The sequence below is a fragment of the Panicum virgatum genome, chromosome 2K (assembly GCF_016808335.1).
Source record: "Panicum virgatum strain AP13 chromosome 2K, P.virgatum_v5, whole genome shotgun sequence".
Taxonomy (NCBI): domain Eukaryota; kingdom Viridiplantae; phylum Streptophyta; class Magnoliopsida; order Poales; family Poaceae; genus Panicum; species Panicum virgatum.
In genome coordinates this window covers 14,061,409-14,088,739 of record NC_053137.1, presented here as the reverse complement: position 1 = coordinate 14,088,739, position 27,331 = coordinate 14,061,409, and the positions used below count along the sequence as shown (strand labels likewise).

At 46.8% G+C, this 27,331-nt stretch overlaps 1 protein-coding gene and 1 non-coding gene across 2 annotated transcripts; both read left to right on the top strand.

Annotated features, from left to right (window-relative positions):
- The first annotated feature begins 207 nt into the window (after positions 1-207).
- On the top strand, positions 208-2,660 carry LOC120695926 (putative receptor-like protein kinase At4g00960). Its single transcript, XM_039979126.1, has 7 exons — positions 208-680; positions 775-836; positions 905-1,001; positions 1,099-1,330; positions 1,465-1,705; positions 1,884-2,034; positions 2,150-2,660. Exons 1-7 carry the CDS (start codon positions 219-221, stop codon positions 2,489-2,491), a joined length of 1,587 nt encoding a protein of 528 aa, XP_039835060.1. The 5' UTR covers positions 208-218; the 3' UTR covers positions 2,492-2,660.
- A 15,032-nt stretch (positions 2,661-17,692) lies between these two features.
- On the top strand, positions 17,693-17,799 carry LOC120696288. The gene has a single exon (XR_005684066.1). It is a non-coding gene; the product is annotated as a small nucleolar RNA R71 (small nucleolar RNA).
- The last annotated feature ends 9,532 nt before the right edge of the window (positions 17,800-27,331 follow it).

The following is a 27,331-nucleotide window of genomic DNA, read 5'->3' as shown; positions in this document are numbered from 1 at the left end:
ACAGCTACTTCCTCGAATTAACAACCGTTTAAAGGTCAACTATATTTCACAATGTGCTTGTGGAATGATGCAAGAAGTTCACTAGACCAACTGAAGATTTTTCAAGAGAAGCTGCACTAAATACTACTCGATCCTTGCTAGCTGAAGACACAATCACACAAAGACACAAGACCATCAAACACAGTAAATCGGTTAAACACCAAAGCAGGTCACCGGCGATGTGGAGCGGCCTGCAGAATGCTTCCTCCATCGCGCAGCTCGCCGGCGTGGACGCCTTCGTGCTGATCACGGCGATCGTGCGCGCGGCGCGGACGGCGAGGCGGAACAAGAAGACCTGCCGGGAGCTGGCGGAGCAGGTGGAGCGGATCGGCGGCCTGCTGCGGAGCCTGGAGGAGCATCCGGGGACGATGGGCATCATGCGGCGGCCGGAGACGAGCGCGCCGCTCGTGGAGCTGCACGAGACGCTCCGGCGGGCGTGCGCGGTCGTCGAGTCGTGCCGGCGCAGCGGCTACGTGCTCGGGCTCTGCGCCGGCGGGTCGCGGGCGACCAGCCTGCGCGACGTGCAGAGCAGGATCGCCTTCTTCCTGCAGCTGTTCCCCATCATCAGCCACCTCGACAGCACGCGCCTCCTCGTGCAAGTTATCGACAGCGCCGCCGCTCGTGCGCCGACCTCGGGCGGGGTATGCATCATATCTAGTAGTATATATGTATATTTATTTGTTTATATATATGATCTGGATATAATTTTGCTTTATGTTGTTGTGCAATTTTAAGGAGACGGAAGAGGATGTTGTAAGGACTCTTGAAAATCCCTCAGATCCTCAGGACGATGACAGGTCTCTCTCTCTCTCTCTCTCTCCCCCCCCTCTAAATAATTTGATGTCTTCAACTCTTGTTGCTGCAGGATTCAGAATTTAAGTTTTTCTCAGTTAATGAATGCCACAAATAACTTCTCATTTGGAAACCAAACTGAACAAGGCCCCTTAGGTACTTTATACAAGGTAACAATTTGTTTTGTGATTGCTTATGCTTTTGTAGAGTACTTAGCATGAGCGAGATGTAAGCAATCAAGCATGTGTGCATGTTTTTACATTTTAGGGTCAATTACATGGCAATGATGTCACCATAAAAAAGCTTTCAATATCTAGTGAGGGGCAGCAGCTACCACCGATTATGAGTCAATATGAGCTATTTAAAAACGAGGTTAAAATTCTCCCCAAGCTTCAGCACAATAACATAGTGAAACTTAAGGGATTTTGCGCTGAAAGAAGCAAGAGGGTTTCGGTATATGAATACATGCAAAATGGGAGCCTCGAGGACGTCATCTTTGGCAAGTTATTCTGACTACTAATACATTCTTTATTTATATTCATAAAATTCTTTTTTCTTTCAGTTTTACCACCTAATTCATTGCTTGCTTTTCTTAAACTACTGATGATGATTGTCATCTTTTCTAGCAAACAGTACGCATGAGAGCAGGCTTCATAGTTGACTGGCCTTCACGCTTTCGCATAATCGAAGGGGTTGCACAGGGTGCAGTTTATCTGCACCATCACTCCAGGATACGAATTATCCATAGAGATTTGAAGCCGAGCAACATTCTCTTGGATTCAGATATGAATCCAAAAATATCTAACTTTGACTTGGCCAAAGTTTTATGTCCAGGCATGATTCAGGATACGGCGGCATGTGTTGTGGGCTCAATGTATGACCCATCATTTCTCCATTATAAGATCATAATTTTTTATCTTTAGAATATATCTTGATTCAGGATTGCAAAAAGTGATAACATTAATTCTAGATGCAAAAATACAGAAGTTCTTTTCTTTTTCAACTGAATCTTACAATTTCAAGACATTGACATGATCTTTGTTACCTTCCAGTGGATTTATTGCCCCAGAGTATATGGCAAAAGGTACCTTCTCAGTAAAGACCGACGTGTACAGCTTCGGGGTCATGGTACTTGAAATCATCAGTGGGAAAAGATGGACTCGGTCGATTCAGGAAACTTATTACCGGGATCTACTAACCTGGGTAATAATTAAACTATTTTATAGATATCACTCTTGAAAGAAGTTACAAGATTGCTGACATGAAGAGAGAACCTTTCTGAAATTGAACACAACTCGTGTGTTATCTTGTTCCCCAGGCCTTCAAAGGGACACCGTACAGCGCCAAGCAGGTGCAGAGGCTCAAGGGTTTCATGGATCAATCGTTGCGCGGCATCTCTTTCTGCAGCAGGGCTCTGCCCAGGTGCCTCTCATTCCCAGCGAGGAGGAGAATGCTGTCACAGCAGAGAGAGATGAAGAGGTGCGTTCGGGTGGCGCTGCTGTGCATCCAGGAGAAGCCGGAGCGCCGGCCGGACATGCTGGAGGTCACGCGGATGCTGAGCCCCCGGAAAGCTAGCAGGGTGCCGTTCCCACGGCGGCCAGGCTACGTCAGGGAGAGTCCGATGTACGCCGGCGACAGGACCACGGCCACGACCCCCTGAGGCAGCTATATATAGCCAGCTGGAAGCTTGCCTACGGTTTCATTTGGTACTACGATGATTGCATTGCATCATAGCTGCTACCATGCAGTGTGTCTCCTTGGCAATGTATTTATTTTTAGTTTATGAGTACTAGTATTAACTATAGCGTCAAATAAATTTATCTTATATCTTTCCAGTCCTGACTTACTGACATGCACATGTATTTAGACATAGCGCTTATCTAGGTGCATAGCAAAAGCTATCACTACTACAAAAAAATGATTTACCGTGACCTTTTTTTTTCACCTCCGAGGTGGGCAGAAATTCCAACCACCTCGGTTAATAAGAACGGTTAATACCTGCCATTAATCGAGGCGGTCATTTCTTTTTAACCGAGGCTGTTGGAAAAACCACCTCGCAAAATCCATTAACCGAGGCGATCATCATTAAAATGTCCGTCTCGGTTAATACACCTATTTTTGGAGGCGGGCTCCTTAAAAAGACCCGTCTCGGTTAATGGCTCGAGCCCAATAAAAATCCATATGAGCCCGGTTGCTGCTGAGGATAGTATATAAATGACCACAAAGCTCTAACCACTAACTCACCTCCCCCCTCCAGCCGCACTTCTCTCTCTCCCCCCTCCCTCCCCTCCTGCGCGGCACGCTCTCTCACACCACCTCCATTGCCGAGTCGGCGGTGGCGGCGCGCCGCTCCCCTGGTGGGCCCGCCTTGGCATGGCGGCCCAATCGCGTCGTCGCCTCGGCATGGTGACAGCCTGTCAGACCCGGGGCAGCGGGACTGCTCATAGGCGTGGAATATTCTAGAGTAAGGGATAGCCCATGGAATGTACCTTACCTCTCTTGTAACTACCCGATTACGCACAGGACTAGCTGATATACAAGGAAACTACTCGAATGTGTGCAAGTACGTCTCTCTACTAGTAGTCGGCTAGAATTTTTCATGTAACCCTGTCCCTCCAGACTATATAAGGGCGGATAGGGACCCCTCGGAAACATACAACCTCATCAATCTCTTCAAGGCAATATAAACCACCACACAAGACTTAGGGTATTACGCTCCGGCGGCCCGAACATGTTTAAATCTTTGTGTTCCTTGCAGGGTTAAAAAAACCGACCGGAACTGGTCCGGAAACCGTGGTTACCGGTCAAACCGGTCCGGATCGGTTCCGGTTTGAGTCGGTTTCAAACCGGCCCAAATTTAAAATTCAAATTTGAATTCAAAAAATTGAAAATTTCCCAAAAAATTCATAAAAATACTTCAAGTTGCGACGAATCTAATGGTGTCAAATTTTTTCAAATATTCATTTATTTAGTATACTTTGCGAGCATTTGAAGTTAAATAAAAAAAAGCGTGCATACAAAAGTATACAAATATAATGTAAAACATGTTATACATTGTATTAATGTAAAAGTAGTACAAAAGAGGGTTGGAGGGTTCATTTAGGCTAAAACATATTATACAAACATTCATTTAGTATACTTTGCGGGTATTTGAATTTAAACAAAAAAAGGAAAAAAATTTGAATTTGGCCGGTTACCACTCAAATCGATCGGTTACCACTCAAACCAGACCGGTTTGAGTGCCAAATCGGCCGGCTAACCAGTTCAAACCATTTAAACTGCCCAATTTGAATTTGAATTTGAATTTGACCGGTAACCGGTCAAACCGGTCCGGTTTACCGAAACCGGAGGCCGGCGGTTTGGACCGACTGGTCGGTAAGAAAAATCTTGGTTCCTTGCACCATCGCGTTTTAATCTCGGCGAGTCCCTGCCTACAATCAACCACCTCGGGGTATTCCTTGGTGGGTTTGGCGGTTAAACACCGACAGCTAGCGGGCTAGTAGGGGCCTTCGGCGATGATCATCGGAAGAATTCGATGTCATCTTTCAACTTCGACCACGCAGTGCTTGACGCAGGTACGACCTTCGTCTTCGCCTCATGGGTCTGCATCGCCAATGGCTTGGGCGGTTTCAACAGCCACCTAGCTAACCCCATGGAGCCAGAGCCACGTTCACCAGCTTCATGAAACAATCTCGGCGAGTTCGTTGAGAATTCCGGTGAGATCTTGCTTCTAGAGCTTGCCAAGGAGATCGAAAAATTGTCCGTTTCGGATGCAATTTTAACTCGTTCTCCAACAACTCCTCTCCGATTAGATTCAATCTATTCTGAGATCTCGCATACCCATCTACCCTACGGGTTACGCAATGCGGCTGCCACCTATTTGGCAACCATACACCACAATCTCTCATCTGGGATCACAGAGAAGGAAACCACCGCTTGTCGGGAGGCACCCATCTTCGATTCCTATCCAGACTCAGATGACGAGTCTACCTTGAGCCTCGCCAACAACCTGAGCCAGACCATCACCACGACACCACGAGGTCGCTTCGTGTACTGGAAGGGCTTTGAGCCCGCCAAACTACTCGACGACCCTTGCCTGATAGCCTATATACTCGACCTGCCCTTCTAGCGAGGCAGGCCACTCTCTCCGATCGAAGAGGAAGGAGTTGGCGACACTGCGTTGGTCGATTACAGCACCACCCAAGAATCGCCCCCGGGTCGTCAAGTCTACATGACAATCATCGGTGCCGAGGACCTCGGACCAGAAGCAGCTCGTTATGCCAATGAGCACCTGGATCAAATCTCAGCTGATGAACTCTCGGCAAACGCTCCTTGGGATGAAACTCAACTAGATAAGGATGCTCAGAGGCTGAGGAATTGCAGGCACAACATCCGCAGGCAGAATGCCGCCGCACATGCACGCGCGAATAGAGCACTGTAAGGAACATGGCCCCATTTGGCCATTGTTTGTGATTTTGGTAATTGTATGACAACGCAATCAATGGGACTAACGAGTTTGTCAAGTGAATCTTTCTAGGTCCCAAAAATGTAGTAAAAAGGACTATCAAAACAAAATATGAAGAAAGAACTCAAAGAAATGCTGAATTGGATGAGTTATGCAAAAATCAGTAGCACCGGTTCTTCCTATGACCCTACACCGGTCTATCCGACAAGCATCAGTTTAACCGATGCTCAAAACTTATTCAAATGAGATGGACTTCTGTATATTCTTTAAGAGCATTTCATAAGCTTTTCATAGAGTCCAAGACCATCAAAATCGGAGTTCCAAGTAAAAATTTATGGTCAAAACACGAGGAAGCTGATTTCTGTGTGGCACTGGTTAAACCGATGCCTATCACCGGTTTTTTGGATGCTCGAAAATTGGTCAAATGAGATGTAATTTAGCAGAATCTTGTAGAAAATTTCATAAGCTTTCCATAGAGTAAAAGATCATCAAAATCAGAGTTCAGAGTAAAAAGTTATGATCAAAATACGAAACACCTTGAAGCTGATTTTTATAAGCACCGGTTAAACCGATGCTTGTAAAAAAGGCATCGGTGCAATGCACCATACTATTGTCCAGAGAGCATGTTTTTGGCTCCAAAAAGTTTCTTTAGCACCGGTTAAACTGATGCTATCACCGGATAAACCGATGGAACTGTTTTTCAGCTGCAGAACTTGTTAGAAAGGGCCAACGGCTAGTTCAAGTTATTAGTGAAACAGACCGGGTTCCCGAAAGGCGAATCCGAACCTCTGTATCGTCGTGATAGTCCCTGGATCAGTAGCTATCACATACAGAACCCATTTCATTTGACTATTACAGATATAACTCACGTTTACAACATCACATGGATTTATTTATTACATAATCCGAAGGATTATACTATGAATCTCAGAATACAAGCCCCTTGGGCTAAAAGAAAACAAACAGAAAGCAGAAACAATATCTAGTCTTCTGGGTGAACTTTATCTTCGCAATTCCTATCCACAGGCAGCTCAGAGTGTAGCTCGGGCCATCCTTCACATCTCCTTCGGCTGTCGTCCTGTCGACTCCTTCACTCGGATCCTGCATCTATCAGGCTATCCCCAAGGACGGGATAGGTTCACGTCACCATCCGTATGCAATCTTTATGTGGATGCAAATGGTATAAGAGTAATGCCAAGGATAGGCTGTGGTTTCCTATGCAAGCAATATATGTAAGTCATCCAAAACACCTTTCAACACGGGCAGCTCTGGCATCCCGGACTCCCGGTCTCCTATCTTCCACTACAACTGTCTCAACCCCGATTCGGTGCGGGAACTCCCTCTCCCCGCACCTCAGCTACTATCCGAGCAGGAAAAGTGGACTAGAGGGAGGTAGAAAAGTATATGTGGTTCTAACTACATTTGTGGGGCCAGATTCAGAGTTGTACATGACCGAGTACGCGGCTATACGTATAGTTTTCACCCTGCAGGGGTTGTACACCTGTACCCACTCGCCCCGTCACCAGCCGACCCGTCGACCGACTGACTCTGAGGCACCAGTCAACGAAACTAACGGCTACAGCACCATCCTACTCCCGGTCTGGGGCGCGTCCTCCCGCAGAAGGTCGCCCGGGGCTGTGAAGCTATCTAGAATGGAATCTCCATGGATCCTGCGATCGGGGGCAATAGGGTCCTGCCCTCTCCCCCTGACACTGAAACACTATCCTCCTGCAGTAATGGTGCTGTGCATAGCTAGCTTGGGCTGGGTCCCCCCTCATAAAGGATAAGTGGCGTGCACGTTTGACATAGTTCCGTCACTAGGGCCACAAAGTCAAGTCCTTCATCCCGCTGAGGCGAGCGTCTTCGTCCAAGTTGGCATTCCGTCAACACGGTCTGCAATCGATACCAATTACAAGTATCTTCTCCAAAACTACACCTCTACTATGTTCCCACAGGAATGGTCTAGCACCCGCCACAGGTGCCCGTCACCTATTACAGGTGCTCGCAGGATCATGCCCAACACACAATCCCCAGCTCTCGATCCGAAGATCAGAGAAAAGGGGTCCGCTCGCCCCCGCTGTAACCTGAGCACCAACTCCCATATATGTGGAGGCAACTTCCAGCAAGCAAGGACTATCATATCATATATTCTCCATACCCCAAATCTCACTCATAGTAGCAATAGCATACAACAAAACTCGTCTAAGCATGGGAAACAAGGAATACGGTAAATAAATGGCCATGCAAGCTCATCTCATCACACTCAATTTGGGAGCGTAGCGTATCTAGCAAGCAATGCCTAATAGGTATTCAATCTCGAATGGGCGTGAACCTGATAGGTCTTCGTAGTCTTCTTGGTCCTCTGGGGCTTCTGGTCTCCGGGTACGTCCTTCTGGGTCCTCCGGGTGTCGAGGTAGTCCTTCTGGATCTTTTGGTTGTCCGGGACGTCGGTCAACTCCTCCACATCAGGACCTAATCGTAATTACGTATAAATACAAGGACCAAGGTGCAAGAATGCACAGAACTACTCAAAAGAGATCCAACTCACAACAAAACCTATTCTATTGGGTAGATCATGATTTTATAAGAATTATGAAACTGGTTTTATATTTTTCGGAGCTTCGGTTGAATTACTGTGAATTTTCTAAGATTAAACCCTTTTCTGGAATTAATAAATAATTATCGAAAAAGGAAAAAAATGCAAAGGTGACACGTGGCAGCACCCTTTTCATGACGTCACCAGGTGGGTCAGCTCTGCTGACGTCAGTAGTGGGCCCTGCTGACGTCGTCGTTGACCAAGTCAACATTGACCGTTGACTGGTCAACCGGGTCAGTGGGATTCGCGAGTCAGTGGGTCCACGTGTCAGCCACTGGGTCTCACCGACAGGTGGGACCCACATGTTAGCGTCAGTTTAAACAAAAAGAAAAAGAAAAAGAAAAAGGGAAAGCTAACGGGTTCTTGGGCTAAAAGCAATTCTGGGCCGACTCATGGCCCAACTTGGCTCGGCTCGCGTTCCTGGGTTGGCTCAGGCGACGGCTCAGTTAGTGGATCACAGGCCGGCTCGGGCTGTGGCTCCGGGGAAATGCCGGCTTGGCCTGGCGGCTTGAACACAAAAAGGGGGCGGCTCGGTTTGGCTCGTGGATCGGCTTCGGGCAACTTGGGCTGGCTGGCGAAGGCGGGTTGGGCCGGTGGAGTGGCAACGGGCCATTTTCTCCTCTTCTTTGCTCTGATCCTCCTCTGCTTCCTTCCGCCGGCGGACGGGTCCGCCGGGCTCCAGCGGCGGCGACGAAGCGGCTTCGGGTCGTCGGCGAGGCGGGTCAGGGACGGCGAAACGGTCCCGCGTCCCGTGGTGGGGTCAAGGCTTAGGATTGGGGCGTGATCAGGGTCGCGCGGTGGGGTTAGGCTAGAGGGACGGCGAGAGCAAGGCAGAACAGTGCTCCGACTATGCGTCTAGGGTTCCTAGATGAAGCTCGGTCTTCCCCTCCTCGGTGGCTCCGGCGGCGGCGTCGCGGTTGGCTTGATGGGACTCCTCCCTTCTGGATGATGACAGCGGCGGCGACGTCATCAGGCCTCCAGCGTCGAGGTCGCGGTTCGGCGGGGCTTCTTCGGAGGCAAGGTAGCGGAGATCGGGCATGGGCTCGCGGCGGTGTGGTGCATCTGCATGGTGCCGGCGAGGCAGGGCAGCGCGAGGCCCGGCGTGGTGGCAAGACGGAACAGGAGCAGAGGCTCGGGCTGAGGCTTGGACGCGCGGTGGCTCAAAGGCGGCGCGAGGAAAGGAGCACAGCGGCCTCCGCGCGTTGTCGCGGAGCGGGGACAGGCGGCCGCGGCTGCTGGCGTCGACACCGGCGGTAAAGGCAAAAAAGGCGAAGGGGGGCAGAGCAGAGGGGCGCGTCGCGGTGAGAGGGAAGTGAAAGAGGAAAAGCTCCCCTGGCAGGTGGGCCCGGGGCAGCAGGGAGGCAGGCGGGCGACGTGGCCGTGCTGTGCATCTGCGCGGGCGAGTCGGGCCGCGCGCGCGAACGGGCCGTACGTGCGAGCGGGGCGAGCTGGGCCAGGGTGCTGGCGGAGCGGGTCTGGTTCGTCCGCGCGGTGAGGCGCGCGCGTGGGGCTAGCGCTGGCGGAGCGGGCCAGGCCGGTTGGTTGCAGGCCGCGTGGGCGGGCTGCGCTGGCAGGTTGGGCTGACGCGGTGAAAGGGAAAAGGGCCAGCTGGGCCGGTTAGAGTTCAGGCCGAAATGGCCTTTGGGTTGGGTTTGGTTTTGAGGTTTTGGGTGCAACGGGCTGGATTAGGCCTGGGTCGTTCTGGTTCAAGGTTTGGACTCGTGTCAAGGCCGAGGTTGGCGGGTTTGGTCCGGACTGGGTTAGGGTTAGGATTAGAGTTTGGATTTAATTTGAATGGCCTAATTCAAATTAAATCCCACACAAGTGTTAGGAGCTGAAATTAAATTGAGGGGCACACCTCAATTTAATTTCCACACAATTTTCACACAATAAAATAAATCCAAATCGAATTCGAATTAAACATGGTAGAGCCAAAAAAATCCAATTAACTCCAAATATTTTCACACTAGCAAAAATAATTCCTTAATTCAAATCAAAGTTTTTAATTACTAGGATTTTTGAGGAGGCATAAATCCTACATAAGTTGATATTTACAGCATTGCCACAAAATTTTTTTGAAATTCACATTTTTCGACTTTATAACATTCCGGAAAAATCCGGGATGTTACAATTAGTGACCGGTTAAACCGATGACTAGGCACCGGTTAAACCGATGCTTACGCAGAAAAGCCCCCAACGGCTACAAACGGCTAGTTCGAGATTGTGGGCTATATATATGGCTTCCCCCCCAGCCATTTTGGAGTGGCTGGAGTTCCTAGAATCATCATACACATTCAAGAACACCTCGAAGCCATACAAGTGCAAATAGATCAAATCCTTAGGCTTAGCAAAAGCTTTGTGAGTGTTAGTGCTAGGATTAGCTCTTAAGAGAGTGTGAGAGCAAGGTGTTGTGCCTTGTGGCTGGTTCTAGAGTGAACCAATAAGTGTACCTCGGTGCGCCGCCCCCTTGGAGTCTTGGTGGCTCACCGGCACGTCATCGACCCTCCGGCTTGGTGTGGAGTGTTGACATTTCTTAGCACAATCACTAGGAATGGTTAATCCTTAGCAACAACGCCAGAAATGCCTATTGGCTGTCCTTAGTGCAATCACTAGAAATGAGGGCGCCGAACCCATCCTAGCAACTGCACCCAAGGGGTGCCACTCTCGTGGTATAATCAATACGATTACAGATGGATCCGCAAGTGCACGGATATACCGTTGTAGCATTTCACCCAGAGAGTAAGAGTATCATCATTTATTCGTGTCCCAAAGGACGGCAGCAGCAAAGGTATTATACTCAACATTAACCATGACATTGTGCCTCAAGCAATAGGCAATAGTCTAATAGGGGTAAGTACAGATAAAGAATAAGCAAGGGTAATACGACACAACACACATCCACACTCCAAGACGAAGGAATAAAAGAGAGAAACTATAAAACAAAGAACTACTCTATCCTACGTCAAGTCAGCTGGAGCTTAGGCTAGGTTAGGTGTCCTAGTGCTTCTATCCAATGCTAGGGTCATGTTAGATCATGGTTAGGACTGCAGGTGCCAGGAAAATGGGATAGCGGGGAGAAGGTCTCGCACCGGAGTACATCCAGTCCCGTTACCTCTTTGCATGAACTCCTACACCGAACCCGAACAACGGGGAGTACGCTAAATGCAACACTGCTATTACGTCGGACGGACAGGGCTGTCACAACCTGCCGTCTACCCCAGTCACACCGTGGAGCACGGTCATATCCGAAGGATCCCGCATACCCGAGCACCACGCTCATGTATGAAGTCACTACTCAAGTGCCCCCAGGTCTCCCACCCTTCGGATGGATGAGTAAAACACTAGAGCAAGCCTGAAAGCACAACGAACCTCTATCCGTACCCGGATCATCTGGCCTAACCAAGACCGTAGCATAATTTATGAATGATCTAAGCATGGATTGATAAACTATCAAGATAGTAAAGCAACCATGGCAAAACACTATATTATGAATAGAAGTCTGACAAGTCGGATACAAAGCCATACCAGGAGCCGAGGATTGCTCAACGACCCCGAGGATGACTTGCTCGCTAAAGAGAACTAGCCTAGATCCACTACCTAGCTAAGAGAGCAAGAGAGAGGAGAGCCTTCTTGGAGAGAATGGAATGAAGTGTGTGTGTGTGTTGAGGGGTGTGGAGGAGAGGCCTATTTATAGCTCTAGAGGTTGGTTTCCCGCTAACGCACATATGGAACAGGGGTGGTAAAGGGCCCAACATTTTGAACTAGAAAATCTAAGGATCGGGCCCTAAAAGGGCCGGGCTTTAAACATATGTATTTTTGAACTAAAAATTTTAAGGGCTTTATTGGGCTGTGAAGAGGCCATTAGGGCCATGGCCCATTACCACCCCTTAATGGAAGGTGATCAGGTGCCTTGGCAGCCACTCCTCCTCGAAGTGCACTTGGATGGGAACCAGGCCAGGTTCGGCCGACCCAGGGGGTCGGCCGACCCCACCTGGCAGCCTCTCGGCCTGATCTTCTGCTGGATGGTATATTCTTTGATCCTTATCCTTATCCTCTGGTGCATCTTGCGTGGAGGCCCTGTTTCCTCTGACAAGTGGGCCCTCTTTGTAAGGGTGTGACGCCGGATGTGATATTCTGCATAGTTGTATGGCGTCTGCTGCGTGTTTTCGTCTTATTCCGCTCCTGCTCATCTGAAATGTACAAAACTCGAAAACAACTATGGAGCGAGGTTAGTGATACAAATATGTGAGTAAGACATGTAGTTTTCCTTTATTATTGATTATAGTTGACGGGTGAAAATGGCACTTAAGCACCATCAACAACTCCCCCAAGCTAGCCCTTTGCTCGTCCCGAGTAAAGTTTTAGACTTAGGTTGTTGATCAGGAGTTACTATAATGTCGCATTCCTGACTTATGCCCATGGCACAATCGAGTGTTCTTACCTTTATTCTGAATAAGTTGGCCTTGTTCGCACCTTTTACCTTACTCCTGTGGGGCTTATAGCATCATCCTCATCTTTGGCGGTTGAGGGTCAGAACGGCTTGTAGAGTACCACTTACCACTCCTTTGTTCAACCGTCAATCCGGAGGTTTTATAAAGTTTTGGAAGAGAAATATTGTAGTTCCTCGGGTGATCTCTCGGATCGCTCAATGTATTTCATTCCTCACCAAGGCCTTTTTATGCGCCTTTCTTTTTCCATCCTATTTCTAATGGCTTCTTTTTGGTGGATCTGTAGGTATGGACTGGATCCACGGGAGAAACAAGTCATAAGCCTTGATCAAGATGTGCAAATATGTGGATATTTTTGGTGGATGGTGGATGAAATTCCTTCATATGAATTATTTCCCTTATAATTTTTTTTGGTATGGGCTATATTTTCTCTTTCTTTTTTTTTGACATGCCTTGTGGGCTTGTGGCATACCTTCTTTGGGTATGCATCTTTTCTCTCTCTCTCTCTTGACATGTCTTGTGGGCATGTGGCATACCTTCTTTGGGTATGCATCTTTTATTTCTTTTTGTATAGCCCATAAATCATGATGATAACTTTGGAGAGAGATAAACATGGTACAACATGGTGTTTTATTTGTGGATGGATGGATGTACTTGCTATCTTCCAGGTGTTAGAAGTATAGCATGTGAGTGGTCGTGTACGTGATCTTGATCATGGGCGTATGAAGTGATTCTCATAAAGGGTCACAACAATTTGACAAAGCTCAATGAGAAGACAAGTTGCATATGTGGAAAGACTGTTCAAACTTGTAACTCATATGGCTCTGGATGAGAATTGCATATCACCGAGGAACTTTTATTTTTATTTTTGTATTTTTGAAAAGAAATACTCCGAATATCAAGCATCACGTCAGAGAAGATCATAGCAACTCTTTTCAGCCATATCATAACCTACAACAACCTAGATTCGAATTCTGCTTTTTCACTACCCACAAGTTTCAAGCTTAAGGTTTGAACATCTAGCCACCAAACTCAGAACTTAGGGAGAGCACAAGGTTGTAACTAGGCATATGAAAGGAACTAACAGAGCAATTATTCATTATCTCAACAAGGAAAAACTACACATGTTTACTACACATACTGGAAAGCAAATAAATATTTTTGGGTTTTTAAAGGTTTTGCCAATTTTTATTTGATTTTAGTTATGCAAATTTTTATAGATATTCAGAATTTTGCTAATCTTTATTTAGTTTCATGTAAGGTTTTGAAAGCAGTAAAGTAGAGTTTGATACAAGGTACCTCTCATGAGGGTCCTCCCCCAAGCTAGCTTCGGGCTCAATGCTGCTGGTTGGGATTAAACCCAGCCCAATGGTAGTAGGCCCTCCACTCCTCCTGGGATTACTGCTGTTGCTGATCCAGGTTGCGGATCCTCTCGCCTGTGTATCGCTGCCAGTTTTGAGTTGACTTGATGTGCTGGCGCAGCGACTCGTCGATGTTGGTGGTGCGCACGTTCAGCTCGCCCATTTGCCGAGTCAGATTGGCGAAGCCTCTGGACGAAGCTATACGTCGCGGGGGACCACTGGAGCAGGAACTGTTGGACCGATGCCCTGAGGCCTGCCGTGCTCACTCGGTGGTGCTGGCACTCTGCCATGACGAACCTCCAGCCTCATATTGCTGTGGTTGAGGCTGATGTTGCTGCTGCATGAACTTCTCCCTTCTGGCCCTGCTTCTTGTAACCCTGCCAGGAAGACTAGAAACACTATGCCTATGGCTCTCCTCTTGTGGAACAAGAGGGATGGTTAGCGAACGGCAGATATACAAATGATACCCCGCGTTTGGCAACAGGATTTCATTTGCATAACCAAGCGAAAAGAAAATCAAGGAGTCATCCGGGCCTTTCTTGAGTGTGTGGCCTTGAACCAAGTACGCCTCATCGATCATAACACGGGGCTCCTCAATGAAGGGAACGGGGTTCCCAACTAAGATTCCCATGTTTGATGCGATGCGGGTGATCAAAGAAGTGCATTCAATAGGACCCGTCATCCGAAAATTTGTGAGCCATTGCTTAACCATTGCTTGTGCAGGGGAGATTCGGATTTTGTTGACCATGGCGTATAATATCATCAACTCATTGTTCCGCACTGGTCGTGGATCATCTCTTGGAAAGAGAGTGATAGCCACCCACTTGTGCATCAAACGAAGAGTCGGATTTTGAATGTCATTGCACCAAGGTGCAAACTTGCCATGAACAACTTGACCTGAAATCAAACCCCAAAACTCATGTCGATCAAAACCGCGGCAAGCTTTTGCAAGGGAAACTGGCAAGCGCGTGCTAAAACCAAGGAGGTGACTGAAATTTCTCCAATTAAAATAGCGTTCAACTCCAAAAAGTTGGAAAGAAACACCATCGTCCACCTCCCGAAGAGTGCAAAGAAACTGGATGGTGAGGAGACGAGAACCATTCTCCTCAACGGGCACAAAACCATCCCATCCAACCGCATGCCAAACACGAGCGAAGTCAACGTCCATACCTATTTTTTCGAGAAGGTCCGGATCGAAGGCTCTGGTATGACCAAAGCTCCGATTCTTGATCATGGCGTAGGCTTGACGCTCGCGGTCATCTTGCAAGTCGAGGTATGGTGCATCATCTTCATCTATCTCCATGTCCTCGGCTTGCGGTTCTGCAGCTTGCTCCTCGAACTGTTCTTCTTGTTCGTCTTGCTCATAATCCATTGTAGTCGGTGTTGGTGCAGGTTCGGGGGAATGATGAGAGCTCGACTTGCCCTGCGAACGGGACGAGCCCAACCTCGTCATCCTCTTGAGAGCTCCGGAAATTTTCCGCCCTGCACCTCTCATGCTTGCAACAAGAACGAACAAGAACGAACGAGAACAACTCGATTTGGGTTATGTTAGTGAAATGAAAATGAAACTCTTACCCAAAAGTTGTTCCTCCAAATATGTGATCAATCTTACAGCAAAGAAATGAGAGAGAGAGAGAGTGTTCTTGCAATCAAACTTGAGTCAAAATCCAAAGGAAACCCGAGCAAGAATGTGTGAGAGGGAGTGAGAGTGGAGAGAGTGAGCATGAGAGCTCATCACCCCTCTCTCGGCCTCTATTTAAAGGAATTTGGGCGAGTGCACCCGAGGAGGAGCCAGGAACAACGGAAAGTTAGCCGTTGGAGAAGGTGGGGCCCAGTAGCCGTTGGTCCTGGGTCAGCCGACCTGTGGGGTCGGCCGGCCCCAGGGTGGCCCCCCTGGTGCCCCCTTTGGCCAGATGCTTCCTCAACGGTTATGAACTTTGGAAATATGGTACACGGTCAAAAGTTTGCTCAAAAACATGTTCAAATTATTTTTCCCAAAGGATTTTAAAACTCAAAAAATATTTTTGGTCTTTTGGTAAAAAGGGAAAAGTGCTAGAAAAATTCCAGCATGCAGAAAACAATTTTGAAAATTTCAAACATGCAGTGGAGAAAAATAAATAAGGTGCAAAGAAAATGTTGAAAAGCGGATGAAACAAACATGAGATAAATACCAATTTACCTTTGGCCAGGGGGCGTCGTTTAAAGTCCGATGTGCACGACTCCTCTTCGATTATGATTGAGCATCCGTCCTGGGAGGAGCAGCGACAGATTGCTGTGTGCTTTCTCTGTCTTTTTCATTCTTGATGAGGAGGGTTGACCTTGTAGAGTTATCTGGGCTGGTATTACCACCTCTTCATGATTACCCTCCTTTATGACTTCTTTCATGAGGCCGATAATGTTGTCCTTCTTTCGTGGTGTTACCACGACTTCTTGTATGCCTCGTGGATTTGGCCCAAACTTGATTTTGATCATAGAGCATTGCTCAACCTTGGGCTGAAATGGGAACCTTTCTTCCTTGCCATTGATATTGAAGCGGATTTCTCCGGCTCCAACATTGATTTGTGCCCCTGCAGTGCTTAGCAATGGTCTCCCTAGGATAAGTGGTATATCCTTGGAAATGTCCATGTCCAGTACCACAAAGTCGACAGGGATGAAGTAGTCCCTGACTTTTACCGGTACGTCTTCTGCAATCCCCTCCGGATACCATACCGAGGAGTCTGCCAGCTGGAGATGCATTAAAGTTGGCGTGAGGTGTGTGAAGTTTAGCTTATCATAGACAGTTTTTGGCATCACGCTGATGCTTGCTCCCAAGTCACACAAGGCACGGTTAAAGTGTTGTGCCCCGATTGAACACGTGATTGTGGGGCATCTTGGATTGTTCTTCTTTTCTGGGGGTTGGTTGAGTATAGCTGCGCTACACTCTTCTCTAAGCTTGACAACCTCTGTGGTGGGCAGCGACCGTTTGTTGTTAATGATGTCCTTGATATATCGGGCGTAGGTTGGCACATGCATAACATCTAGTAGAGGGACGTTAACATGTATCTTCTGGATCATCTCAATAAATGGGTGAATTGTTCATCCATAGTTGCCTTCTTATTACGGGTGGGGAACGGCAAGAAACTGGTCTCAATGTAATCCTGTGGAGCCGTTCCCTTTTTTGGTTCCCTGGTTTCTTCTTGATCCGTTGCTTGTACTTCTTCCTGGGTTGTCGGTGCTTTTCCTGCATGTTTAGGGTGTGGTGGATCACGAGTGGACTTACCACCCCTCGTGGTCACCGCTTTAACATTCTCAGAGATAGGAATAGAAGCAGCTATTTGAGCAAGAAGAGATTCAACCTTTTTTATTAAAACTTAACTGGTTTTTGAGCGTAGAAGACAAAGTTTCAAGCTTTACATTTAAACTTTCCAGGGATTTGTCATTGGCCAAGATCTTTTTATTTATATTTTCGTTGATTTTAACTTGGCCAAGAACAAGTTCTCTCAAGGGAGGTTGGTTTGAATTGAAATTCGAATTATAAGAAGGATTGTAGTTATTACCTTCCTGAAAAGGTGGACGTGGCTGGTTCCACCCCTGGCCTCCTTGTTGTGGACGGTACCCGTTGTTGTTGTTGTTGAGGTAGGCACAGTCTTTGCGGGTTTCGGGGCAGTCGTTCCCCGAATGTCCATCGTTACCACAAACTTCGCACGTGAAGTGCGAACCCATGGCATAAATGGGAGCATGGATCAGTTGTTTGCTCCCTTCCTCCATCTTCTTGATTAGGAGGTCCACCTTCGCGGCAATCATATCCGTCTCTTTGACGGTATGCATGCCTCTTGTACGGGGTTGGAGTCGTTCATCGCTCCACCCCTGATTGGAGACCATCTGCTCGACCAATTCTTTTGCTTTGGCGATAGTCAGGTCGAGGAAGGCTCTTCCAGCAGCAGCATCAATGTTGGCTCGAGATGTCGTTGTCAGCCCGTTGTAGAAGCTTTGCAGGACGAGCCACTTGTCCATGCTATGATGAGGACAGGCCAGGATGTATTCCTGCAGCCTCTCCCAAGCTTCTGGGATGGATTCCATCCCTGTCTGCTGGAAACTTGAAATTCTCCCGCGCAGGGCATTTGTTTTGCCCAGCGGGAAGAATTTTGCGAGGAATGCCTTGGAGCATTTGGCCCAGATGTCGATGTCCTTTTCTTTATAAAACCACTGTTTCACCTTTCCCAAGAGGGAAAAGGGAAACAGACGAAGCTTGACAACATCGGCGGCGACACCTCATATGACAATGGTGTCGCAGAGCTCCAGAAAATTCTGCAAATGTGCATTTGCGTCCTCATTTGGCTTGCCACAGAATGGGCTAGCCTGCACCATGTTGATGAGGCTTGATTTGATCTCGAAGTTCATGTCCCCGACATTGATGTTGGGGCCAGTGGCCACATTGTCGGTGGAGGGGACGGAGAACTCGCGGAGAGTCTTTTCAGCCATAGCCTCAAGAATGAGTGGTGCTTCCGAAATGGGTTCCTGTTCCGGGAGGATAGCGAGAGGAGGAACAACGCAAGGTCGTGCCTTTCTCTCGAGCCTCTCTGGATTGTCTGTGTAGTTTTCCGGCAGGGAGAAACCAGTCATACACTACCCCTGTCTTCTTTCAAATCAAAAATAAAAGAAGACATAAAGTGACATTAGCCTGAAAGAGTAAAGACTATATCCTGAGTACAAGATCTAAGTTAATATCAGCACAATATCTTTGTTCACATGCCATCACCGGCAACGGCGCCAGAAATGCTTGTTGAAATTTCTTAGCGCAATCACGAGGAATGATTAATCCTTAGCAATAGCACCAGAAGTGCCAGTTGGCAGTCCTTAGTGCAATCACTAGAAATGAGGGCGCCGAACCCATCCTAGCAACTGCTCGTGGTATAATCAATACGATTACAAATGGATCCGTAAGTGCACGGATATACCGTTTTAGCATTTCACCCGGAGAGTAAGGGTATCGTCATTTATTTGTGTCCCAAAGGACGACAGCGGCAAAGGTATTGTACTCAACATTAACCATGACATTGTAACTCAAGCAATAGGCAATACTCTAACAGGGGTAAGTACAGATAAAGAATAATCAAGGGTAATGCGACACAGCACACATCCACACTCCAAGAGGAAGGAATAAAAGAGAGAAACTATAAAACAAAGAACTACTCTATCCTACGTCAAGTCAGCTGGAGCTTAGGCTAGGTTAGGTGTCCTAGTGCTTCTATCCAAAGCTGGGGTCATGTTAGATCATGGTTAGGACTGCAGGTGCTAGGAAAATGGGATAGCGGGGAGAAGGTCTCGCACCGGAGTACATCCAGTCCCGTTACCTCGTTGCATGAACTCCTACACCGAACCCGAACATCGGGGAGTACGCTAAACGCAACACTGCTATTACGTCGGACAGACAGGGCTGTCCCAACCTGCCGTCTACCCCAGTCACACCGTGGAGCACGGTCATATCCGAATGATCCCGCATACCCGAGCACCATGCTCATGTATGAAGTCACTACTCTAGTGCCCCAGGTCTCCCACCCTTCGGATGGACGATTAAAACACTAGAGCAAGCTCGAAAGCACAACGAACCTCTATCCGTACCCGGATCATCTGGCCTAACCAAGACCGTAGCATAATTTATGAATGATCTAAGCATGGATTGATAAACTATCAAGATAGTAAAGCAACCATGGCAAAACTCTATATTATGAATAGAAGTCTGACAAGTCGGATACAAAGTCATACCAGGAGCCGAGGATTGCTCAATGACCCCGAGGACGACTTGCTCGCTAAAGAGAACTAGTCTAGCTCCAGTACCTAACTAAGAGAGCAAGAGAGAGGAGAGCCTTCTTGGAGAGAATGGAATGAAGTGTGTGTGTGTGTGTGTGTGTGTGTGTGTGTGTGTGTGTGTGTGTGTGTGTGTGTGTGTGTGTGTGTTAAGGGGGGTGGAGGAGAGGCCTATTTATAGCTCTAGAGGTCGGTTTCCCGCCAACGCACATATGGAAGGTGATCATGTGCCTTGACAGCCACTCCTCCTCGAAGTGCACCTGGACGGGAACCAGGCTAGGTTTGGCCAACCCAGGGGGTCGGCCGACCCCACCTGGCAGCCTTTCGGCCTGATCTTCTGCTGGATGGTATATTCTTTGATCCTTATCCTTATCCTCTGGTGCATCTTGCGTGGAGGCCCCATTTCCTCTGACATGTGGGACTTCTTTGTAAGGGTGTGACTCCGGATGCAATATTCTGCATAGTTGTATGGCGTCTGCTGCGTGTTTTCATCTTATTCCGCTCCTGCTCATATGAAATGTACAAAACTCGAAAACAACTGTGGAGCGAGGTTAGTGATACAAATATATGAGTAAGGCATGTAGTTTTCCTTTATTATTGAGTATAGTTGACGGGTGAAAATGGCACTTAAGCACCGTCGACATGGAGCGGCGACGACAACCTTGTACGGGAGACGTGGAGACCCCCTTCCTTTGTGGGCAAGCTCTTTAATGGAAAGCGGTATCAAGGTGGCCGTGGTTGAGTCCGCGGGAGAGACTTGATTGCCGGGAAGCGATATTCTTCGTAAGTGCTTCAACAACGTGGATGTAGGGGCGCCTTTGTGGCAATCCAAACCACATGATAAATCCTCGTGTCGAGAGTTTGCTTCCTCTCATCCCTCCTTTAAGCTTCCACATTTAATCTTGCAACTTGTGTGCCTTTACATTCTTAGTGTAGTATCATGCTAGAATTGGTTATAGGTTGCTAAACTCTTTTGGGATGGGAGTTTCACACTAGAAGAACCGTAGTTGTACATCTAGATAGCTTGTGTAGTTTAAGTTTTTGTGCAAACTAGTTGGAGCTATAGGTTAAGGTTTTTAAGTTGCATAATTCACCCCCTCCCCCTCTTAGGCTAGAGCACCCAAACCCTTTCAATTGGTATTAGCGCCGGGACTCACTTCTTTCACCAAGAACGCCAATTCTATTGGCAAATTGTGAAAACCGGCTCATTAGATCGGTAGGCTTCACCGCCTAGTGAGTTAGCTCTTTGGGGAAGGGATGGATCCTTTTAGACCTGCTCCACAGTTCGACGGCACGGGCTTCCAACGATGGAAGGTTTTAATGCAAGCCCATCTCCAAGCGACGGGACTAAATGTTCGGAGAGTTGTGAGTGATGGCATAAAAAATAATGGTCACCAAGAGAAGTAACATGATGTCACCGCGAAATGCATAATCTTGTCTTCTTTTAGTGATAATGTGTTCAATCGTGTTTATGCTTGTGAAAATGTTAAAGAGCTATGGAAGACTATCAATGAGAACCATGAGGGCACAAAGGATGTAGCCAATGAAAAATAACATGTTCTCATTGATAAGATTAATAGCTTTAAACAACTTGATGATGAGAATGCTGATTCCATGTACTCACAATTGAATACTCTTGTGAATAAGATCAATTCCCTAGGTTTGAAGCAAATTGACAGCACGAAACTCATTCGTAAGATCCTTCACTCACTACGGAGGCCGGACTATGATTTGGTGATCACGATTATCTATGAGAAAGAGCTCAAGACATTGACATCAAATCAAGTCCTCAACAAGGTGATCGCCCATGAGCTATGCAATGACATCAAGCCAAATGCGCCACCTTCTTCACCAACACACAGCGCACTTGCATGCATGCAACTCAAAAAATTGAAGAAGATAGCCATCAAAGGTAGCTCAAGTGATGAGGAATAAGAGGAGGCAAGAAGCTCCTCATATGATGATAAAGAGCCAAAGAACCCCAATCTCTACAAGCAAGTGAAGAAGATGAACAAATGCTTGAAGAAAATCAATTTAATGGGGTACATGGTCTTTCTCAAAAATGGGACTCACCATCAACATATGAAGGTTGAGAGGAAATTCAAGAAGAACAAAGAAAAGAAGGATAAGAAGCCTAAGCATGAATCATTTGCCACTTTTGGCGAATGGGTAAGTGGTGGTGAAGAATCAAGCGTAAGCTCAAGTGAATCAACCAAGAAATTCACCACCCGCATGAGATCATCATCAAACACTTGCTTTATGGCCAAAGGTATGGAAGATAATGTAAGTGATGATGACTCCGACTCTCCTTCAATTGATGATCTTCTTGACTTAGTTCATGTACACCAAAGAGTCATTAAAAAGCAATCAAAAGAAATTAAAAACCTTAATGCTCTTAATGATCTTAATGCTTCTAACTACAAATTATGATGATTTGTTATGCAAATTCATATTGCTTAGCAAGGAGCATGAAGAGCTCAAATTAAAATTTGAGAGCATTAATGATACAAATGAATTTTTTGGAAATAAAGCAAACTATCACTTGTGCAATTCCATTTTCTAGGGTAGATGCTTCGACATCTTGCATTGATTTAATTGATGAATCTTGCTCTAACCCTTGCGATGAGAAATACAATGAGAATGTTGTTGTAGAATCATGTGATGACCTCATTGCCAAGAAGAATGATGAGCTCAAGCAAGAAGTGGAAAGACTCATGAAGGACTTGTGTAGATTAAAGGGCAAAGGCATAGAGAGCAATGTCCAACCTTCTCAAAATAACCGTGAAGACATTGTGAAGAAGCTTGAGAAGGGGTCCACCGCGACTTGCTTCAAGTGCCACAAAGAAGGCCACAAGTCCAACAAGTGTCCTCAACGAAGGACAAAGCTTCCGGATGAGAAGAACAAGAAGAAGCTCACAATCAAGAGTTCTCTCATCTACACCAAGCCCAACCAGAGGAACAAAAGCAATACCACCTCCTATGTGATAAAAAAGAAGACCAATGGCAAGGTGGTTGCTCACAAGGTTAGGAAGAAGGAAAGGAGTTGGAACCGCTCCATTTGGGTGCCCAAGGAAATCATCACCAACATGAAGGGACCTCAAATGGTGTGGGTTCCAACGGACACTTGAAGCCCAAGAACGGCTTCAGGGGAAATGGTGTGGGTTCCAAAGGACACTTGAACCCCAAGAACGACTTCGGGGGATTTGGAGGCTTAGCTTATAAGATGAAGTGAAGATTCAAGCTAAAAGAAGCTAAGCTCACAACTTGAACATTTGTTGCCCAAGTCCCCCATAAGGTAATGGTAGCTAGATTTCATTTCAAGTATCATGTAGCTCGATTGCTCATTGCTAGGTTGTTTGCATGGATTGCATCTCCTAGTTTCATATATGGTGGGTTGCTTGTGTCATAATTCTAACCCATAAGCAACCTTCATGGTTTGATAAGTGTGTAGAAAGCTACACAAGGTTACCCTTCATGGTACATGGACTTCATGAGGTATGTATTTCATTTGTATACCATGAACACAAGATATAGGGTAAACTCCCCATTGTTGCCAAAAACAATGTGCATACATTTGCTTAGTGATTCAAACACTAAAGGCACATATTTAGAGAGAGTTCATCCTATGGTTTGTGATTTTGAGACTAACATGTTTGTAAGTTTATCTTTTGTAGTCTCTCAAAGGAATTAACACTCTAAGAGAATGTTATTCACAATCAATGTGAACAAACAACTCTACAAGAGTAATTAGATAAAAACATGTGCTTTAATGCATTAAATTTCCATATCTAAATTCAAAGGCTATGTGCTCATACATTTGCTCAACCTTGGTGTACCAAGTGCTCATCTTTTGAAGACTTTAAATTAGTATCAATTCACTTTTAAATTGGTACATGCAAGGTAAATCAACGTCCCCCGAAGATATGCAAGGTTCTAAATTTATTCAATTGGTATCTTTGTCAAATTCCTTGTTATTTTAGAGCTACCTCCGTGCATGATATGATCTAAGCTTTCTAGTTCAAAAACATCTAGTTGTGCACTTGATTTTTACATTATCATTTTGTGCACACACTTGTGGAAAGGTTAGCTCATGTCATGCTAGTTCCGTATTTTTGTGATCTACCCTAGTAATTTTTAATTGGTATCTTCATTGATATCATACTTTTGGATCGTAATTCATGGAGCTAACTCCATAGGTCACTAACTTTTCCCTATGAGCTATATTACTTTGCATGACCGTTTTAGGTGATTTCATTCCAAAGGGGGAGAAATGTGGATCAAAGCAAGGTATTTTTCCGAAAGGAAAAGGCTCATTCCAAAGGGGAAAAAATTTCAATTGAATCAAGTCAACATATGAGGAAGAAGTAGTCAAAATAGGGAGAAGCAAAGGGGGAATCATGGATTTAGGGGGAGGCCAAGCCGACATTGGATGGTGGTAAGCATCCAAGAAAGTGTGAGTGGTTCAATTTGTCAATTCCTGCAAAATCTTATGCTTGCTTTGATTGTGTTGTCATCAATCACCAAAAAGGGGGAGATTGTAAGGAACATGGCCCCATTAGGCCATTGTTTGTGATTTTGGTAATTGTATGACAATGCAATCAATGGGACTAACGAGTTTGTCAAGTGAATCTTTCTAGGTCCCAAAAATATAGTAAAAAGGACTAGTAAAGCAAAACATGAAGAAAGAACTCAAAGAAATGCTGAATTGGACGAGTTATGCAAAAATCAGTAGCACCGGTTCTTCCTATGACCCTGCACCGGTCTATCCGACAAGCATCAGTTTAATCGATGCCCAAAACTTGTACAAATGAGATGGACTTCTATATATTCTTTAAGATCATTTCATAAGCTTTCCATAGAGTCCAAGATCATCAAAATCGGAGTTCCGAGTAAAAATTCATGGTCAAAACACGAGGAAGCTGATTTCTGTGTGGCACCGGTTAAACCGATGCCTATCACCAGTTATTTCGATGCTCAAAAATTAGTCAAATGAGATTTACTTCAGAAGAATCTTGTCGATAATTTCACAAGCTTTTCATAGAGTACAAGATCATTGAAATCGGAGTTCGGAGTAAAAAGTTATGATCAAAATACGAAGCACCTTGAAGCTGATTTTTATAAGCACCGGTTAAACCGATGCTAGTAAAAAAGGCATCGGTGCAATGCACCGTACTATTGTCCAGAGAGCACATTTTTTGCTCCAAAAAGATTCTTTAGCACCAGTTAAACCGATGCTATCACCGGATAAGCCGATGGTATTGTTTTTCAGCTACAGAACTTGTTAGAAAAGGCCAACGGCTAGTTCAAGTTATTAGTGACCGGTTAAACCGATGCTTACACAGAAAAGCCCCCAACGGCTACAAATGGCTACTTCGAGTTTGTTGGCTATATATATGGCTTCCCCCGGCCATTTTGGAGTGGCTGGAGTTCCTAGAAGCCTCATACACATCCAAGAATGCCTCCAAGCCATCCAAATGCAAATAGATCAAATCCTTAGACTTAGCAAAAGCTTTGTGAGTGTTAGTGCTAGGATTAGCTCTTAAGAGAGTGTGAGAGAAAGGTGTTGTGCCTTGTGGCTGGTTCTAGAGTGAACCAACAAGTGTACCTCGGTGTGCCGGCCCCTTGGTGTCTTGGTGCCTCACTGGCACGTCATCGACCCTCCGGCTTGGTGTGGAGCGGCGACGACAACCTTGTACGGGGGACGTGGAGACCCCCTTCCTTTATGGGCAAGCTCCTTAGTAAAAAGTGTTATCAAGGTGACCGTGGTTGAGTCCGCGGGAGACTTGATTGCCGGGAAGTGATACTCTTCGTGAGTGCTTCAACAACGTGGATCTGGGGGCGCCTTTGTGGCAATCCAAACCACAGGATAAATCCTCGTGTCGAGAGTTCGCTTCCTCTCATCCCTTCTTTAAGCTTTCGCATTTAATCTTGCAACTTGTGTGCCTTTACATTCTTAGTGTAGTATCATGCTAGGATTGGTTATAGGTTGCTAAACTCTTTTTGGATGGGAGTTTCACACTAGAAGAACCGTAGTTGCACATCTAGATAGCTTGTGTAGTTTAAGTTTTTGTGCCACCTAGTTCGAGCTATAGGTTAAGATTTTTAAGTTGCCTAATTCACTCCCTCCCCTCTTAGGCTAGAGCACCCTAACCCTTTCAAGCACCACCAGTTGGCCCCCGTAACCTCGAACACTAATTTGACGAAGTCAGCGGTCCTGCGTTCAACCACCCCGTGTTCAACTTGGCTGAAGCTGCACTCCTGATGCAAAACTTTCCAGACACCTCGGAGGTGCGCCGAATGCAGTTCCTCGCCAAAGAAGCCATGTACCAGATGGACAGGGCCAACCCATTGCCCTCACTCTCCCGCAACAGCCACACCCCCATAAGACCAAGGGGTGATCAAGAGGCCAATCAGCACCCAAACAGACCTCAGCACCCCCAGCAACAACAGCCGCCGCAAGGAGCCCAGCACAATCAAAGGGGCTACCAAGATGAGAGCCATTACGCGGGTCCATCAAGTGGCCGGGAGCGTGGCTATGGGAACTTCTGTGACGCATGCGACATTATCAGCTCCCGACGTCAAGGACGCATGATTGACGAGACAGATCGCTTCCCCGCTTCAGTCAAAACATCAACTACACCGAGTACCCGCCCGGATTCAACCTCACCAACCTGCAAAACTTACAGAAGTACAACGATAAGCAAGATCCATTGAAGTTGCTGGGAGACAAATTCCATGAAGGCAATCTACTTCCTGACGGCCCTCGAATCGGCACCTCTAACATGGCTGGAGAGCCTGAAGCCGGACACGATCCACTCCTGTGATGACTTGAAGAAGATCTTCGTCAACAACTTCCAGGGCTCCATCCATCGCCCAACCACTCGACACGATCTGCGGCTATGCAAGCAAGAGCGTGGCGAGACCCTGAGGTCTTACATGAAAAGGTTTTTCGACACCCGTGCCACAATCGCCAACATCACCGATGATGACATCATCGACTGCTTCCACAATGGACTCGCTGTCCAACAACTCTACCACGATTTTGGTCGCAACCTTCCAAGGTCGGTTATGGCCCTTCGCGACATGATGCTGGAATGAGCAAATCAAGAGGAGCAGGAGCGCGATCATTTCCCCCGGTGCAATGACAACAACTCCAAGTGCAACGGCGACCAGTGCTCAGGCAGAGGTCAGTGCAATTTCGACAAGAAGTGCAAACCAGAAGACATAGTCACGGCAGTCAACCGCCCAACGCGAGAAGAAACCAGGAGGTCAGCAGGACCACTTTGAGAAGATCCTGAACAAACAATGCCCCTTACACCTGAGCGCAAAGCACACCATCTTCGACTGCATTGCCCTCCACAAGTCTCTCAACGAACATCCACTCGAAGAGGACAAGAAAAAGAAAGGCAAGCAGGACAACGAGGATCAAGATCCTCATGGCCCCCAGGGCTTTCAACCGACCTCCAACGTGGTAAACATCATCTTCGGCGGAGATGCCAGCTTCAACAAACACGCCCAAAAGCTCACATGGCGTGAGATCTTGGCACTCGAACCCGCTGTCTGCACTCCTTTGAGAAACTGCGAGGTCCCGATCACCTTCTCTAGGGATGATCAATGGACCAGCTTCTCCGAGCCGGGAAAATTCCTGATCATCTTGGATCCTGTTGTGGCAGGTTCACAGTTAATTTGAGTACTCATCGATGGCGGCAGTGGCCTCAACTTGCTATTCGCGAGTACTTTGAAAAGACGGGGCTGAATCTCACGGACAAATTGACCCCAAGCAAAGCTCCTTTCTACGGCATCGTCCTGGGGAATTCTTCTACTCTGATTGGCACCGTCACAC

Coding starts and splice junctions, on each gene's coding strand:
- LOC120695926 (XM_039979126.1), top strand. CDS start 219: ATGTGGAGCGGCCTGCAGAATGCTTCCTCCATCGCGCAGCTCGCCGGC. Junction 1,706..1,883: donor GCATGTGTTGTGGGCTCAAT/GTATGACCCATC, acceptor GTTACCTTCCAG/TGGATTTATTGCCCCAGAGT. Junction 2,035..2,149: donor ACCGGGATCTACTAACCTGG/GTAATAATTAAA, acceptor CTTGTTCCCCAG/GCCTTCAAAGGGACACCGTA.